Raw genomic sequence first — 19,418 nt, forward strand, 5'->3', positions numbered from 1 at the left:
ACACACCCATGACTACCTTCACCTTTGGTGCCCCACGTCCACACACATCCACATCAGCACACACATTCCCACACACCCATATCCACAAACACCCCCCACACACGTCCATACACACACACACACATACACATATCCCTGCACACTCACATTCACAAACATACCCACATACAAACCCACATACACACCCCCCACACACATCCATTCACACACATCAACACACTTAGATCCACAAACACACATCCCCCACACATCCATACAAACACGTACCCACATACTCATGTTCACAAACATACCCATATACAAACCCACATACATGTCGACACCCGCACACATCCATATACACACGTTCAGCCATGCACACATCCTATACATCCACACACGCCCCCACATATACACATCCATTCACACACACATCCACTTACACACACATTCCCACTCACACACATTATAGATACAGGCATACACATCTTCAAACACCCACATACACACATCTACTGTCATATACTCATCCACACACCCAAACACACTTATAAACACATGCCCTTATACATCCTCACGGCACACTCATCCACACATGCAAACATTCATATGCTCGTGTGACACACACATACACATACACATACTCATCTACACGTATATATTCCTTGGTCTTTTAGAGGGTTTTTTGATACAGAAAATTTCTTAAATGTTTTTCCCTGAATTAAAAGTAATACATGTGACTTCAATTATGTAAAAAACAAGAAAGGCAAATTTATAGAGACCAAAGTTTAGTAGTGGGTACCAAGGATGGGAGGGAGGGGAAAGGTGGGGTTAATGGTTATGGAAAGATCCCATGGGTTAAGGGATTGTTATAACAGCCGATTGTTATAATTGCTGTCAATAAGTTGTATACCTGTAAAAGCTGAGTTGGCAGAAGCTGTGTGAGAGATATATTTACAACAGCAACAGAAAGAGTAGCTGCTGAGGCTGCTTATGTACAACCAAACACCTCATACGATTTGGTTCCTCAATTTGGAGGTTTAGGATCATGGTTTCATGAGACATCCCAGTTAATTGTCCTAATAAGGTGTTTAATGGTTCTGTTTTTAAATAAATAAATAGAAATAATACATGCTTATTGTAGTGCAAATAAAACGAAAGAAATCGCAATCACCCATAATGGCATCACTTGCAGATGAAAACTGTCATATCTGGATGTGTTTCTTTTTTTCTATATATATCTACATATTTACATGGTAAATACTATTTTTTAATATTAAAGCAATTTTCTCAGATCATTAAAAATTTTAAGTGTGATGCTGCCTACAAGAGATACACCTTAGACTTAGAGACACAAATAAACTAAAACTCGAAGGATGGAAAAAAATATATCAAGCAAACAACAATCAAAAAAAGAGCAGGAGTGGCAATGTTAATTTCTGACAAAACAGACTTTAAAGTTAAATTCACCACAAAGGATAAAGAAGGACACTACATAATGATTAAAGGGACAGTTGACCAGGAAGATATAACCATATTAAATATTTATGCACCCAGTGACAGGGCTGCAAGATACATAAAACAAACTTTAACAGAATTGAAGAGTGGGATAGACACCTCCACAATTATAGTAGGAGATTTCAACACACCACTTTTGGTAAAAGATAGGACATCCAGTAAGAAGCTCAAAAGAGACACGGAAGATCTAATTACTACAGTCAACCAGCTTGACCTCATAGACTCATACAGAACACTCCACCCAACACCTGCAAAGTATACTTGTTTTTCTAGTGCACATGGAACATTCTCTAGAATAGATCATATATATTAGGTCATAAAACAAACCTTTGCAGAATCTAAAACACTGAAATATTACAAAGCATCTTCTCAGACCATAAGGCCATAAAAGTAGAAATCAATAACAGAAAAACCAGGGAAAAAAAATCAAATACTTGGAAACTGAACAATACCCTGCTCAAAAAAGACTGGGTTATAGAAGACATTAAGGAGGGAATAAAGAAATTCATAGAATGCAATGAGACTGAAAACCCTTCCTACCAAAACCTTTGGGACACAGCGAAAGCAGTGCTCAGAGGTCAATTTCTATCAATAAATGCACACATACATAAAGAAGAAAGAGTCAAAATCAGAGAACTGTCCCTACAACTTGAACAAATAGGAAGAAAGCAGCAAAAGAATTCGTCAGGCACCAGAAGAAAACAAATAATAAAAATTAGAGCTGAACTAAATGAATTAGAGAACAGAAAAACAATTGAAAGAATTAACAAACCCAAAAGCTGGTTCTTTGAAAAAATTAACAAAATGGATAAACCATTGGCCAGACTGAAATACAGGAAAGGAAACAAATAATCCGAATAAGAAACGAGACGGGCCACATCACAACAGACCCAGCTGAAATTAACAGAATCATATCAGATTACTACAAAAAATTGTACTCTAACAAATTTGAAAACCTAGAAGAAATGGATGAAGTCCTAGAAACACACTACCTGCCTAAACTAACACAATCAGAAGTAGAACAACTAAATAGACCCATAACAAAAAAAGAGATTGAAAAGGTAATGAAAAAAATCCCAACAACAAAAAGCCTTGGCCTGGATGGCTTCACTGCAGAGTTCTACCAAACTTTCAGAGAAAAGTTAACACCACTACTACTAAAGGTACTTCAGAGCATAGAAAAGGACAGAATACTCCCAAACTCATTCTTTAAACCAGCATATCCCTGATACCAAAACCAGCTAAAGACGGCACACAAAAAGAAAATTACAGACCTATATCCCTCACGGACATAGATGCAAAAATCCTCAACAAAATTCTAGCCAATAGAATTCAACAACATATCAAAAAAATAATCCACCATGACCAAGTGGGATTTATACCAGGTATGCAAGGTTGGTTCAATATTAGAAAAACCATTAATGTAATCTACCATATAAATAAAACAAAAGACAAAAACCACATGATCTTATCAATTGATGCAGAAAAGGCATTTGAGAAAGTCTAACACCCACTCATGATAAAAAATCTCAGCAAAATAGAAGGAATAGAAGGAAAATTCCTCAACATAATAAAGGGTGTTTATACAAAGCCAACAGGCAACACTATCCTAAATGGAGAGAGCCTGAAAGCATTTCCCGTGTGAACAGGAACCAGACAAGGATGCCCTTTATCACCGCTCTTTTTCAACATTATGGTGGAGGTCCTAGCCAGAGCAATTAGGCTAGACAAAGAAATAAAGGGCATCCGGATTGGCAAGGAAGAAGTAAAATTATCTCTATTTGCAGATGGCATCTTATACACAGAAAACCCTAAGGAATCCTCAAGAAAACTACTGAAACTAATAGAGTTCAGCAGAGTATCAGGTTATAAGATAAACATACAAAAATCACTTGGATTCCTCTACATCAACAAAAAGAACATCGAAGAGGAAATCACCAAATCAATACCATTCACAGTAGCCCCCAAGAAGATAAAATACTTAGGAATAAATCTTACCAAAGATGTAAAAGACCTCTACAAAGAGAACTACAAAGTACTACCGCAACAAACCAAAAGGGACCTACATAACTGGAAAAACATACCTTGCTCATGGATAGGAAGACTTAACATAGTAAAAATGTCTATTCTGCCAAAAGCCATCTATATATACAGTGCACTTCTGATCCAAATTCCAACGACATTTTTTAATGTGATAGAGAAAAAAATCACCAACTTCGTATGGAAGGGAAAGAAGCCCCAGATAAGTAAAGCATTACTGAAAAAGAAGAACAATGTGGGAGGCCTCACTCTACCTGATTTTAGAACCTATTTTACAACCACAGTAGTCAAAACAGCCTGGTATTGGTACAACAACAGGCACATAGACCAATGGAACAGAACTGAGAATCCAGATATAAATCTATCCATATATGAGCAGCTGATATTTGACAATGGCCCAGTGTCAGTTAGGAGCCCTAATACAAGGCATAAACAGAATCCAAAACATTACTAAAAATGCTGAAGAGAAACCAGATAACTAACTGGGAGCTCCTAAAAATCGAACACCTATGCTCATCTAAAGACTTCACCAAAAGAGTAAAAAGACCACCTACAGAGTGGGAAAAAAATTCAGCTACGACATCTCTGAGCAGCACCTGATCTCTAAAATCTACATGATTGAGACTAGAAGGACCCCGGCAGTCATGGTCCCCAAACCTTCTGTTGGCCCAGGACAGGAACCATTCCCGAAGCCAACTCGTCAGACATAGATTGGACTGGACAATGGGTTGGAAAGGGATGCTGGTGAGGAGTGAGCTACTTGCATCAGGTGGACACTTGAGACTATGTTGGCATCTCCTGCCTGGAGGGGAGACGGGAGGGTAGAGGGGGTTAGAAGCTGGCAGAATGGTCATGAAAAGAGAGACTGGAAGGAGGGAGCGGGCTGTCTCATTGTCTCATTGGGGGGAGGGTAATTAGTTAGGTGTAAATAAATTTTTTGTGAGAGACTGACTTGATTTGTAAACTTTCATTTAAAGCACAATAAAAATTATTTAAAAAAAATTTTTTTAAGTGTGTTAATATGATAATCAGTATGTACCATATCCCTAGTGTTAGATATTGAAGCTGATTTCATTTTTTGTGATGAATAATATTGCAGGAAATACATTTTTGTAGGAACTTTAGCCTAAAGTTTGGCTATTTTTTAAAAGGATAAGGTCCAAAAGAATTCCTGGTTCAAAAGACAATAATATTTTCAAGGTTTTTGATCACAAGGGGAAGTTTTGATCACCTGACTAGTCACCATGCAGGCAAGATTTGTGCTCGTGACACTTGTGAGATTTAAATTTCTGTGGTGTAGTGAGAAGAACAATGTTTTGGATTCAGAGACCTCTCGAGTTCAAATCCTGTCTTCTCTACTCACTTCTGTGTAACTTCAAGCCAGTTTTTTTTTTACTTTTAGTTTTCTTGAACCTTATTTATGGGGTTTTTTTTTTTTTTTTTTTTGGTCTTTCTTGTCATTCCAGAGTGCACTGGGGGTCAGGGCTGAGCAGCCGTGCACAGAGAAAGGGCTTTGGCCTTATGGTGAATTTTTTTAATGTCATCATCATAGCATTATTTATTTAAGTGTAGCTATTTTGGTATTTAATTATTTTTAAAGAGAGGAAAAAAACTTGTGTTTTCCTAGTGGAATGAAACAGCTCAGAATGGTAAATTTAGGCAATTTTAAAACATTTATTATTTACCTAAAGACCAAATAGGATAAATCTAAGTTTTGTGTGTCGATCACAGCTTGGAGCTGTCACCATGATCCTGCAGATATGCATATTAAAGATTATGAGATCCCTACACCCTGGCTGGATTTATAACTCAGCCATGTAAAAAATAGAGACCATCGTGTGAAAAAAAAATTTCCATATTATCACGGGAATAATAATACCTTTCTCATAGGATTGTTATGAAGAGAACACGAGACAAGGTGTTCAGGGCTTGCAGGTAGCTGGGATCGGGCAGTGTTTTCTCCCTTCCTTCTCCCTCACCCTGTGAAGGGGCAGCTTTTCATCCAGAGCGGGGGTCAGCAGTCTTTAGCTCCTTTAATCCCTTTAAACCGGTTGCCATACAGTTGATTCCAGCGCGGGGCAACCCCAGGTGTCAGAGAAGGACTGTGCTCCATAGGGTTTTTCAAGGGCTGATTTGGGGGAAGCAGATCACCAGGGCTTTCTTCCGGGAAGCCTTTGGGTGGACTTGAACTGCCAACCTTTTAGTTAGCTGCTGAGCTCATTAACCATTCGCACCACCCAGTTAGTCCCTTTAGAAACAAGGAAATTCCTTGTGGATCTTGGTATCTAAAAAGGGAAGGCCAAATAGGGGGAGGACATAAGCTGGAAGTGAGAAAGGAGGTTGGGCAGAACTGAAGGGAGGGAAGGAGCTAAAATGGTGGCGGGCAATGGCAGCCAGCTGCTGCTTCACAGGTTCTTTGCCTGCTCCAGAGCAGTAAGCCCAAGGCTAGGAATGGACGTTTATCTGGCCTCTTCAATATCTTTGAACACTAAACTTAGTTTTTCCATGTATAAAATGAGGGTAACTTCTGCTTCAGCCTGATGAGAGGAATAGAAAGAGGTTGTAATTGTGAACATCTCAGCACAGGTAATAGTGGTGTAATTGCCTTTGTTGCAAGAAACAGAGTGAAGTTTGCAATGCCATTAAAAAATGAGCAACAGCAGAAAATCTGAATTGATGTGCCAGGACAGTAGGTTATTAATTGCCAAATGAGCCATACAGAACAGAATTGGCAAAGGAGAGAGGGAGCCTCTCATGAGAGTAATCAGGGAAGGTTTGATGAAGAAGGTAGGATTTGAGTTGGGGCTTGGTGGGTGGGTAGATTTGGATTGACTGGAAGGAGAAGGGAGTGTTTGCAATGCTGGGGAACCAGTGTGAACAGAAACACGAGGGCGGGAACAAGCCCTCGACAACCTGGTCTGCTAACCTCTTTCTGAGCCCTCACTACAGATTATTCATTCTCTTTCTTATAACTGCAATGGCTCCCCTTCTATGGGCTGTAGCATCTGTTGATGAGGGTTACTACTGTCATTAATAATATCACAGCAGGTAACATTCATTGAGGACTTACTGCATGCCACTTGACTTAAATCAACTGATTTGGTCATCTCAACAGTCCTAGGAGATGTATGTACTGTTATTACTCCTGTTTAACAGATGAGGAGATTGAGGCACAAAGAGGTGATGTTACTTACCCTAACAGGAAAGCTAGGATTCAGTCCCAAGACGGGTGGCTCCATAAAAAAATATAGGCCACCGTTTTACTCACCATATCATATAACTCACATAGGTTATAGCATCCTTCCATCCTCATTCCTGTTTCTCAATGTACCATCATCTTCTCTATAAGGGACCAGTGGGGGGAAGCTAAATCCACCCCCAGCCCCGCCTGCAAGATCACCTACCACGGAGCTTTCAAGCAGGAGCCAGCAAGCCCCAGCCTGGACCCCGACCCAGCAGCCAGGAAGTCAGCTGAGAAATGGAAGCCTGCACATCATGGGTAAGTGTAGCCCACCGTCTATAGGGCTTCCAATGAGGACATGTTTTCCTCTGGCCTCTGGAGAGAGTTTACCAGTCATGGAGTGAGCTGTCATTTCAAGGTGCATGCTTCTTGATGAATGGGAGGCTCATTGTAGCACAGAATAACCTCCAGGTTCTTTTAAATAGGGTTTCTTCAGACTTAATGGTCTGACTGAGACTAGAGGGACCCCAGAGGTCATGGTCCCCAGAATTTCTGTTAGCCCAAGACTGGAACCATTCCCAAAGCCAACTCTTCAGACAGGGATTGGACTGGACTATAAGCAGAAAATGATACTGATGAGGAGTGAGCTTCTTGGCTCAAGTAGCCACATGAGACTATCTGGGCAGCTCCTGTCTGGAGGGGAGATGAGAAGGCAGAGGAGGACAGAAGCTGGCTGAATGGACATGGAAACACAGGGTGGAGAGAAGGAATGTGCTGTCTCATTAGGGGGTGAGCAACTAGGAGTACATAGCAAGGTGTATATAAATTTTTGTGTGAGAGACTGACTTGATCTGTAAACTTTCACTTAAAGCACACAAAAAAAGAAAGAAATAGGGTTTCTTTCAAGGCTCCTATGTGGTTCCAGTGCCCAGTCTTCAGCCTTCTGAGTCAGATGACAGAGCTCTGCTTACAAGGAGGGCAAATGACTTAAAAATCAAGAACTGTAATTATAGTGGGAGGAAGGCAAACATTTAAACTGTCTGTCTGTCTGTCTCCAATGGAGAAACCAACTCATAAGCTGAAATACTAGAGTGACTAGGATAAGGTGAAGGGACGGGTGAAAGGCCCACCAGGCAGGGAGACAATTAGAGCAAAGATAAGGTGGTAGGAAGAAAAGTCAGCTGGGGTCAGACATGGTCACAAACTCTTTGGTCCCTTCTGTGTGCTGGGTTCCTGTCTGACACAAGAAGCAGACCACAGAGCAGGGACTCAGCCCGTGAAAGGGCCACAAGCCCCCTCCCCTCCCACCATCAGGAGCTCCAGGCAGAACTCATTGACTTTGGGGAGCCTAGGTCCAAACTGGACACAGGCGGTGTTCTGTCTCACAGCCAAGATGACTGCTTGTTCTGCACCCTCTGCCTCCTTGCAAAGCCCCCTGCAAGAGTTCAGGGGGTGCTTCATGCTACTGGGACTTTGCCGGTCTGCTTGTTGCTGCCAGGGTCCCCACCTTGAGCTCTGGGACCTGGAGAGCCCGGTGCCCCTGCTGCCCTAGTTAGACAGCTTCCTTCAGACACTGGTGGAAGTCAGTTGGAGGTGGGTGATGAGGCGTGACTGTCTGCTGATTTCACTTTCCTGGCTCCCTTTGTCCTAGTTAACCAATAAAAATCAAGGTGGATGGATATCAAGAGCAGAACAGCCCTGCCACTAAAACCCTTGCACAGGGGATGGCAAACAAAAAAGCAGTGTATTCAGTCAGAGTCATCTATATGTGCCTGGAAATTACCAAAACTTGAGTCATCACAGTAACTGGAATAAACTTTACCGTTTCCCATGTCTGCAGATGACTTTGAGTCTAAATTCACGTTCCATTCTGTGGAAGACTTTCCTCCTCCAGATGAATATAAGCCATGCCAGAAGATTTATCCCAGCAAGATCCCCAGAAGTGAGTACCCGCCCCCCGCACCCCGGTAAGACTGCTAGTTTTTCCTGCCCCTCCAAAAGTAGATGTTCTCTGTGCATTGATTGGCCGCAGACTGTATAAAGGATGACCTGGCCATTGCCCTGCACTACTGTGAGGATGAGAAGTGCCGGGGACACAAAGGTTAAGCGCTTGACTGCTAACAATAGCAAGGTTGGCAGTTTGAACCCACTCAGCGGCTCTGCCGGAGAAAGACCTGGAGATCTGCTTCTGTAAAGATTACAGCCAAGGAAACCCTATGAATCAGAGTCGACTCCACAGCACCCAGCAACAACAAATGTGAGGATGCTGCCTGTCTTTTGGCACAGGAGAGTGAATGAAAGGTGCTGTTCATGCTTCTGAAAATTTCAGAACATTTGCCCAGATCCCCAGGGCTCATTCAGAGGCTTTTACAGAACACCAGGGTTAACTGTTTGGGGTGGAATTTGGGTGCTGAATTTACCATGCTTCCCTACGCACCCTGGGGCTTTTGAAGGGAGAGATGAACAACCCAAACAGCAACAAAATGGGAAGCAGGAACATTGCATTAATAGCTGGGGAAGAACCTGAAAGCCCCCAATTCAGAGCTCTGGTCAACCTTGGAGAAGGCAAGGTCTTTAGGTCAACGGTTCTCAACCTTGGTTCTACACTGGCCTTACCTATTCAGTCTTAAGAGCAGAAGAAGAGGCTGGCCTGCCCCTAGGAGCCAAAAGGGCAGGAAGGCAAGAACCTCCTGGCGTGAACACAGGAAGTGAAGCAAAGCAGGAGTGGCTTCTTGACCCCTCAGGGAAGCTGCTCCTCATTTGCATGAGTCAGTTCTCACCCTGTGTGGCCCAATCAGGTTGGCTCTTCCTCTTGCCCTGGGTTGGCTAGGAAGAGGTGAGCAGAGTCATCATGGGTGAGAGTTGGTGTTCCCCACCTAACAATGTGAGTAAGGCCCCTAACTTACGCATGAATGTGACCCAGCTGGCCTCTGGAGGCTTTTGAGCTGGTGGCCCCTACCCTAAACCAAAGGCACCATGGTGGCTCAACAGTTAAGCACTCGGCTGCTAACCAAAAGGTTGGTAGTTTGAACCCACTCAGCTGCTCCGCAAGAGAAAGATCTGGTGATCCGATGAGGTAAAGATCACAGCCTAGAGAACCCGATGGGGCAGTTCTACTCTGTCACATGGAATCTCTATGAGTTGAAATTGACTGCACCTAACAACAACCCTAAACCAAGGGTCAGCAAACTCTTTCTGTACAGGGCCAGATAGTAACTATTTTAAGCTTTCCAAGCCATATGGTCTCTGTTGCAGCTACTCAGCTTTGCTGTTTTAATGTTTTTAAAAGCAGCAATCAATAATATGTAAATGAAAGGGCGTGGCTGTGTTCCAATAAAACTTTATTTACAAAAACAAGTGCAGGCTGGATTTGGATATGTTGGCCGTATTTTGCTGATCCTTTTTTTATTTTGGTTTGTCTTAAACCATCCCAGAAAAGCCATCCTTAAAAATCTTTGTTATCCAGCCTTACTCAGTAATGTTCTATGGGGCCTTCAATCTTCAAATTCAATACATTCTAATATGAAGTTGGAGTCCTGGTGGTGTCATGATTAAGAGCTTGGCTTCTAGCCAAAAGGTCAGCAGTTTGAATCCACCAGCCGCTCCTTGGGAACCCTATGGAGCGGTTCTACTCTGTCCTATAGGGTCACTCTGAGTTGGAATCAACTCAAGAGCAACAAGTTTTTCGTTTGTTTGAATATGAAGTTAGCTGTATTTCGAACTCATGGTGCCTGAGAATAGGAGAAAAACTATGTCCATGGCCCTACACAGCATTCTGGGAAGGTGGTGCTGTTGGCAGTCTGCGCTGTGCTCCTCCCCATCTCAGAATAATGTTCAAATTGGTACCCACATCAAAAATAACGTGGCATTCAGGAAGGAGCAACTTTTAAAAAAGCTTATTAAATGAACTGACATCCTGCTGACTAGAAAGGGCATCTGCAATTTCAAAATTAAGATATTGTTTTAGATTGATGTGGTATGGGTGGACATGAAATGCTTCAATTGTCTCCTAGCAAAATTAAATTATCCTGTTCCTGTCATCCTGGTGAGCCACGGTGTAGGACCTTGTTAACGATATTAATATGATTCTGATGTGCCTGTCTGATTACATCTCTCCTTACAATTTCCTCCTGCTCACTATTGACCTGGTTCCCCGAGATTATAGTTCTTCATTGTCTGGGAGACAGTATTGGTTCTTTCAGATGAGTGTGTTCTCCAAGACTTTGAACAAGTTCTTTTCTTCCTGGTTCATTCTTGGCCAAAGAAGTGAAAGCAGAACAGGCCCAGATTTTAAAATTTAAGTGAACTGGAATGATAACCAGAAAAATTATGGGTCAAAGCCCTGCTAGAAACCTAATCTCCGTCTTAGAAAAGCAAGGGCAGCATACACGTTGCATAGCAACCAAATCTCTTGCCCATTGGATTTTGATCAGAGTTAGAAACAGCGGTGCCCTGCTCAAAGATGGCGGCCAGCTGCGCCACTTTCAATGCATGTGGCTCTACACAGTCCTGCCAATAATCCAATCTCACGCATCAGATTCCTGAAAGGGCTCACTTGGCCTTTAGTGGCAAGCCAAGTTCGTAAATCCTTTCTGGACATCCTCAGAGTCTACGGTACTCATTCTCTTATTGGTTGACCACAAAATGGATATCCCTTTGCGGGGGGCGGGGGGCAGGATAGTACAAGATTTGCTTGCTTTACAATGTGTGTCGTATTTAAACGTAATACTTTTTAGAGAATGAGTTAGTTAGATCCTCATGGAACAGAAGAAGCCTGATTTCTGTCAGCAGATCCTTTTACTCCTTTTATAACCATCCTAAGCACAGTGTTTGGCATACTGGGAGTACTGGACAAATGAGCATGTCAGGTGAAGGTGGTAAGTTTTGAATTAAGAAGCACTAATTTTTAATATGTATTTGAGGAGCCCTGGTGGCTCAGTGGTTAAGTGCTCAGCTGCTTTCCCAAAGGTTGTTGGGAGAAAGATGTGGCAGTCTGCTTCTGTAAAGATTACAGTCTTAGAAGCCCAATGGAGCATTTCTCTTTTGTCCTGTAGGGTTGCTATGAGTTGGAATTGGCACGACAGCAACAGGTTTGGTTTTGTGTGTGTGTGTGTGTGTGTTTAATACTCATTTAGATGACAGAACCAGTTGCCGTTGAGTCAGTTCTGACCCAGTGATGACCCCATGTGTGTCAGAGTAGAAATGTGCTTCCTAGGGTTTTCAATGGCTAATTTTTCAGTAGATCACCAGGCCTTTCTTCTGAGGCTCCTCTGGGAAGACTCAAACCCCCAATCTTGCAGTTAGTAGCCTAGCATATTAGCCATTTGAACCACCCAAGGACCCCATTTAGATGTTGTTGTTGTTAGGTACTGTCGAGTCTGTTCCGACGCATAGTGACCCTATGTACGACAGAACAAAACACTGCCCGGTCCCATGCCATTCTCATTTAAATGATAGGCCTTAATAATTTGTTCTACTCACAGCATATTAGGTATGGTGCCTCTGTATCCACAGTCTCTGACATAGGAGACAGCAGGCTGGAAACACAGTCTAGGTCAAGGAGCCCAAAGGTTTCAGGTTGATGGTTTCCTGTTACCCCGGTTCCTTTGCTGTTTCTTTAAGTGTTAGCTTAGCTAAAGTTCCTTCATGAAGGCATACACCCAGTCCCTGGGCCAGTAGATGGTGAGATTGTTCCTTTTTCTTTCAGGCCGTACACCTGGTCCCTGGGTCCATGCTGAGGCAGCCGGGCAGGGCTCTGATGACATCAAAGGAAGAAATTCTCAGGTAACACGTCTCTCAGGCCTCTGAATGTAAAACCAGGAATTCTCCTCAGGGAGCACAGATACATTGAGAGTATACTTTCTCCTTAGCAGCTTAAAAATTTTCCTCAGACTCCTTTTCCTCAAGAAAAGCCATTTTGTGTACCTTTGTTTCCAGCTAGAACAAAACACCCACACTTTTAAAATCTGGAGAGTGAAAAGGGGCTTCCCTTTAATCACTACCACATATAGAAGCAAATTTGGCAATTCAGAACCCCTTTAGAATCATCCCGCAAAATTCACCCCATTCACTCCCCATTTCTTCACTGGTTATGATGGCCCAGGGACCCTAAGTGAAAAGCCCTGTAACATGTATGAAACATATTGCAGTGTTCTCTCTCATCTACAGAATACGTGGTTTTCTTCAGCACCCTTGGGGTCTTGTTTAATTTTATTTCTGTAAAATATAAATAACAAATCATTTGCCATTTTGGCCATTTTTAAGTGTACAGTTCAGTGACAGGAATTACATTCACCATATTGTGCCACCATCACCACTGTCCATTTTCAAAATTTTACATCACCCCAAACAGAAGCTCAGCATCCCTTAAACAATACCTTCCCGTTGCCCCCTCCCACCCATCCCTGGTGATCACTAATAAACTTTGGTCTCTATATGCTGCCTAGTCAGGATATTTCACATAAGTCGTTCATACAATATTTGTCCTTTTGTGTCTGACTTACGCCATTGAACATGTTTTCAAGGTTCACCCAAATTATAGCATATATCAGAACTTCATTGTCATTAGGGCTGAATAATACTCCATTGAATGTGTATAACACATTTTATCTGTTCATCTATTGATGGACACCTGGATTGTTTCCACCTTTTGGCTATTATGAATAATACTACAATAAACATTAGTATACAAGTATCCTTTTTAGTCCCTGCTTTTAAGTCTTTTGGGAATATACCGAGGAGTAGAATTGCTGGGTCATGTGGTAATTCTATGTTCAATTTTTTGAGGAACTGTCAAATTGTTTTCCACAGTGACTGTACCATTTTACATTCCCTTGGAATTTTTGGCCCCGTCCATATTTATTTATAATTTGTTTTGGCTAAACTAACTCAAATTTATTCAAGTCCTGGTGGCTAGAAAAAAGTGACAAAAGCTAGCTAGAAGGAAACTAGATAGGGGCTTATGTGATAAGGCAGTCTTGGAAGAAATGCCATCACTCTGACCCAAGGCCATGTGGTCAGAGTGTTCCCTAACCCAGGTAGAGATGACGGTTCTCACTGTACACTCTGGGGCTCATCTTTAAAGGCCCTTTGTTTCTTTGAAAACACACATTCAGTCCTACCATGGTCTCCTCCTGTTTTAGAGTTTTGTGTGACAGAGAGGGTGGCCTGCTGTTAGTTTGGGCCCCTTTGCAGCTTTATCAGACCTAGAGGAAAGTGGTGTGAGAAGAAAGGGACTGGAGGCTCCGGAAGCCAGGCAAGTTCCTTGGAGGAGGAGGAAGTACTTCCCCTAGTAGACATGTACCCCTTTTTCTCACCACTGCTCACCCAAGAATTGCAGTAATCATTCTCAGATGTTCATAGGTTCAAAACTGGATGTGCAAGCATACTTATGGGAAACGTTTATATGCATAGGAAAGACAAGGACAAGAAGGATATACACAAAATTGTTACCAGGCATCCATTCTGGAAGATGATGGCTGAATTTTACTTTGTTCCTAGTGCACCGCAATTTTCAAAGTTTCTGCAATTGAACACACTACTCCTGTGGTCAGAAAACATAGGAATAATCACAATCATAGTTCCCTACACGTACATGGCTCTTTACGTTTTTCACCTAGCTTGTATGTTATCTCATTTGATCTTTTTAATAGCCCTTGATAGGAGCTAAAGAGATAGTTTGAATGCCATTTTAGAAAAAAGAAAACCGATCCCCAAGGGACTAAAGAATGTGCCCAAGGTCACATGCCCAGACCTTCTCACTCCTTGTCCAGTGCTCCTTCCACTAGACCTCCCTGCTTTTCCTCAATGTTAGAATCACCAGAGACAGAAGTCATCCTCATTATCAACTGTGACAAGCCTGTGCTGGCCATTGTTCAGGATCTGGACCCCAGTGTCATGGCAGCCACATACCTAAATCACCTGAGACCAAAGGATTAATTCATTCATTTTCACTTCAGTGAGACAAAAAGCAATCACCCAGAGAAATCACTAGTTTCTACTCAAAGCAAACAATGCCCCAAGGTATGTGCTCTTCTTCTGAGGATACAAACCCAACAGATCAGTGTATGGGTGGGAACTCCGGGCTGGACATCTGAAGACTTGAGTCCCATTCTCTCTTTTCCATTGCCTTGTCTTGGGATCTCCAGCAAGTTTTTTTTTTTTTTTTTAATTTTACTGTGTTTTAGGTGAAAGTGTACAGTGCGAATTAGTTTCTCATTCAAAAATTTATACACAAATTATTTTGCGACATTGGTTGCTATCCCTGCAATGTGTCAGCACTCTCCGCCTTTCCCTGTCCACCCCTGATTCTCTGTGTCCATTCGTCCCATTTTTCTGTCCCTTTCTGCCTTCTCATCTTTGCTTTTGGGCAGGCATTGCCCATTTGGTCCCGTACACTTGATTGAACTAAGAAACGCATTCCTCATGTGTGTTATTGTTTGTTTTATAGGCCTGTCTAATGTTTGGCTGAAATGTGGACTTCAGGAGTGGCTTCAGTTCTGAGTTAGCAGGGTGTCCAGGGACCATAGTCTTGGGGGTTCCTCCAGTCTCTGTCAGACCAGTAAGTCTGGTCTTTTTTTTTTGTGAACTTGAATTTTGTTCTACATTTTTCTTCCGCTCTGTCTGGGACCCTCTACTGTGATTCCTGTTAGAACAGTTAGAGCAGTTAGTGATGGTAGCTGGGCACTATGTAGTTTTTCTGTGCTCACACCGGTGTCCAGCAAGTTCTTGACTATTCCTGAGCTTCCTGTCAAATGAACCTGCGGATACTTGGTCCTAAACATGTATATATGACAGCATTAGACCCTCATCTATTGCTGGTGGGAACGCAAAACGGTTACAGCTGCTGTGGAAAACAGTTTGGTGGTTCCTCAAAAAGTTAAACGTAGAATTACCATATGACCCTGAAATCCCAATATACCCAAAAGAATTGAAAGCAGGAACACAAGCAGAAATTTGTACACAAATGTTCACTGTAGCACTGCTCACAATAGCCAAAACGGTAGAAACAACTGAAATACCCGTTAACAGATGAATGGATAAACAAAATATGGTATGTACATACAATGGAGTATTACACAGCCCTAAAGAAAAATGAAGTCCTGATACATGCTACAACATGGATAGCTGAACCTTGCAAACATGCTAAGGGAAATAAACCAGTCACTAAAAATGACAAATATTGTATGACCTTATTTATATGAAATAAGCTAATATATAGAAACCAAAGCTTATTAGTGGTTACCAGGGGTGGGGCAGTCATTGCTTAGGGGGCGCTGAGTTTCTGTTAATGGTGGTGGAATAATTTGGAAATGGATAATGGTGATGGTTGCACAACACGATGCCACTGAACTGTACATGTAAAAAATGGTTGAATTGGCAAATGTTTTGTTATGTATATTGTTATCACAGTAAAACAATTTAAAGTATATGGTATTATGTCCCCACATGACATCAACTACATGCTCCATTTCATCCTTTTGCCACCCATGACCCCTTGAGTAAAAACCAGCTCCATGCATGTGATGGGACCACCTTCCGGCTCATGCAGCCTTGCGTTCATGAGGAACAGCAGTGGTGCCCAGGGCTGGGGTCGGTCCTGTGTGTGCAATGACTCTGCCAGCCTCACGCAGCCATCTTCTGTTGTTTCCACAGTTACCACTCAAGACACTCCGGTGAGAAGACGGATGAAGCCAAGTTCCTGTGAGCCCCCAGGGGTTCCACATCACAGGAAGGGCACACCACCTCACTCAAGTTGTATTTTAGTTGACATACACGCTCTGCGTGGAGCATTTATTTATTGTAAATAGGTGGTTTGCACAGGCTTTAAATCAGTATCGTAGTCAACTTTTATTTGCATAATTTAAAAAGAAAAACAAAAATAACTTTTCTCCATTTTTTAAAATGCACCCTGGCATTCATCTGTCAGTACCTAGAGCCCTGTCCCCACCTCATAGCGTCCATTCCATGACTGTGCATTATATGTGCGGGGTGGCCCTCCCAAGATCCTGAAGCATTTTTAGAAGAGTCTTTCATTTCCGGGTATTCGCTAAACCATGGTATCCACAGTGGTTTCTTATTGGCATGGTTTTATATTCTCAGCAACTGCAAAGTCAAACCAAATAATGCCTTATAACTGATGCAGCTCAGAGAAAGTCATGTTTCCCCCACACCCCGATGACGCTGCCACGCAGCCTCCAACGAACGAGACATCACGTCTCGCTCCTGTTTCATAGTACAGGGATTTTTTGCTGCCTAGTGTAAATATAACACAAAATAAAGGCAAGAGGGGCCCAGGCCCCTCCAATGCCGACCCCAGGGTCCCTTTTGTAACCGAATAATCCTACAAGTAGCCAAGGCTTTTACTGTTTACAGTCCCCTTGTGCCCAAGCCTCCGTGACTTTCCTCTTGTCCCCTCTGAGCTCCCAGACCTGTCCCGGTAGCCAGGGTGAGGTGGGCTTTATGATATTTCATTATTTTCCCTGCAGGCTAGAAACATAAGCAACTGATAGTAAATTACTAATCTATCTCAGAGGTCTCTTTTCTTTCTGAGTGCAGGATCTGCATGGAAAATATAATGTGAAAAAGTGAAGACTGAAACGTGCAGTGAAATAGCTCCCTCAAATATCTGGTGCCCCACCCCCACGTGGGAAACCTGGAAGTACCCATTAGGCAAACCGTAGCTCCATTCTAAGCTAAAGGAGCAGGGAACTGGGGAATCGGTCTGGCAGCTTCCCCGTTCCTTGTGGCAGGCAGCTCTCTGTGGGGAAAGATGTGTCTGAGGCCAGCCCACCCCTGAATATGGGAGGGGGCAAGATGGGCTCTGACTTCTCTCACACCTTTTTCTTGAGCTGACAAGGGAATGGAGGGGTGTTTTTGCTTGCCGCCTGGCCCCGGCATGCTCCCCCACCCTGGGACAGAGGAAGGAGAGAAGACTAGAAGGGCACAGATTGATCGATCCCTGGGTTGCGCTCAAAATAGCTACAGATTAAAGGAAATCAGGGACAGGAGAGGAGAGAGGAGCAGTGAAAAAAAAAACAAGTTTGCACTAGAACAACTCACACCTTAAAGATACCACGCCCCAAACAAGCCAGCCAGAAAAGGTAGACATTTAGGCAGGTTTTGGCAAACACCACTGTAGAAACCTAGCTATTGTGTCTGGCTTCCTACACCATTGTTATGCTTTCTCTGCATTCTCACTCCAGGTAGAAGCTATGGAGCAAGGTTAAGTTCCCTTCACTAGGGAATAAATCATGCCAAGTTGTAACAGCAAAATCAATGGACAGAAACTTTTGTAGGTCATCAGTTCTGGGCATAGCTGATTTGTTTTATTTGTTCTGGAAAGGTTCCAAAAGGTCAGAATTTCTTCATTAGTATCCACTCCGCCTCCCTCCCAGTTGGATAACATAATTATATAAGTTTTAATTATCATGATTAAGAAGGCCCTAGACAAAGGCAATTCCACCTTTAGACTGCCTGCCCTGATGAGGTGTTTATACTTTCATGTTCCTCACTGCTGGGATGGAAATTAAAAAGAACACTGTTCAAGGACAGAGGAAGGAAAGAGCAGAAACCAAAAATCACAATGAGGGAGAAATCTCAGGAATCCGGCATCACATCTCTTCTAGAGAACTCTGAACTCACAGCCCCTGGAGCTCACGTCCGCCACACCGTTCCCCCTACAGTATTACAGTTTAGCCCCTTGACCATAAGCCCATATGTAGAGGCATTCAACCATCCTGCATATTCTCACTGACACTGCAGCCTGGGATGCCCCTCATGTCTCACGTGTACGTTATATTTATTGATGTTTATCTCTGCAGGTTCATTTCTTTGTACCTAATAAACTTTAATAAGTGGAAATGCTTCCGGCTGTTTCACTGTCAAACCCATCAGTGGGAACCAGTACCAGTCTAAGGTTAATCTTTTAAGGATGAGGGCTTCTAGGAATAGCAGAGCAGAAGGGATGTTTACACAGGACCCAGCACTGGCTATAACATAACTGTGTTAGCAATGAGGTCTTTGGTCTTAGAGCTGACCTTTCTGACTAAGCTACAGAATGTTTTCTGGGCCAGAACGCTCCCTAAGAGAGAAGATGGTGAGACTTCATCTCATGTACTTTGGACATGCTATCAGAAGGGACCAGTCCCTGGAGAAGGACGTCATGCTTGGTAAAGTAGAGGGTCAGTGAAAAAGAGCCCCTCAACGAGATAGATTGACATGGTGGCTGCAATAGGCTCAAAGATAACAATTGTGAAGATGGCACAGGACCTAGCAGTGTTTCGTTCTGTGGCACATAGGGTCACTATGAATAGAAATCCACTCGACGGCACCTAACAAACAACAACAATCTTGTGGGTATTTGAAAAAACTGATCAAGGAGGGGAAAAAACTTCCTCAAATGCATTAAAAAAGTAGGTGATACTGTATTTATTTGGTTTTATTAATATAGAATGGGCAGAGAGTATTGTTTGTAAATTCCTCTAACCTATGTTAAAATGGAGTAACTTTCCACCTAAGGTGCACTTCAGCCTTTCCCAAATATTAGCAAATCCATCAAAACGGCCTCCCTTGTGAAGCAGCATCTCGGTCTCCGTAATACTGTTTTCAGGTGCACTGTTTAGAACATGGTATATGGGAGATGAGGTTTATCTGCTAGGTGAGCAGGCTAAGGATTAGGACTTGGGAGGCAAACATGGAC

General features: G+C 42.7%; 1 protein-coding gene across 1 annotated transcript in view; it reads left to right on the plus strand.

Annotated features, from left to right (window-relative positions):
• The window catches only part of WIPF3 (WAS/WASL interacting protein family member 3), a 130,888-nt gene extending 112,315 nt beyond the window's left edge, over window positions 1-18,573 (plus strand). The window contains 4 exon segments of the mRNA XM_049894047.1: window positions 6,887-7,036; window positions 8,559-8,660; window positions 12,426-12,502; window positions 16,373-18,573. Coding sequence (XP_049750004.1) covers window positions 6,887-7,036; window positions 8,559-8,660; window positions 12,426-12,502; window positions 16,373-16,396 — 353 coding nt within the window. The 3' untranslated portion in view covers window positions 16,397-18,573.
• The last annotated feature ends 845 nt before the right edge of the window (window positions 18,574-19,418 follow it).

This window comes from Elephas maximus, chromosome 8, assembly GCF_024166365.1.
Source record: "Elephas maximus indicus isolate mEleMax1 chromosome 8, mEleMax1 primary haplotype, whole genome shotgun sequence".
Lineage (NCBI taxonomy): Eukaryota > Metazoa > Chordata > Mammalia > Proboscidea > Elephantidae > Elephas > Elephas maximus.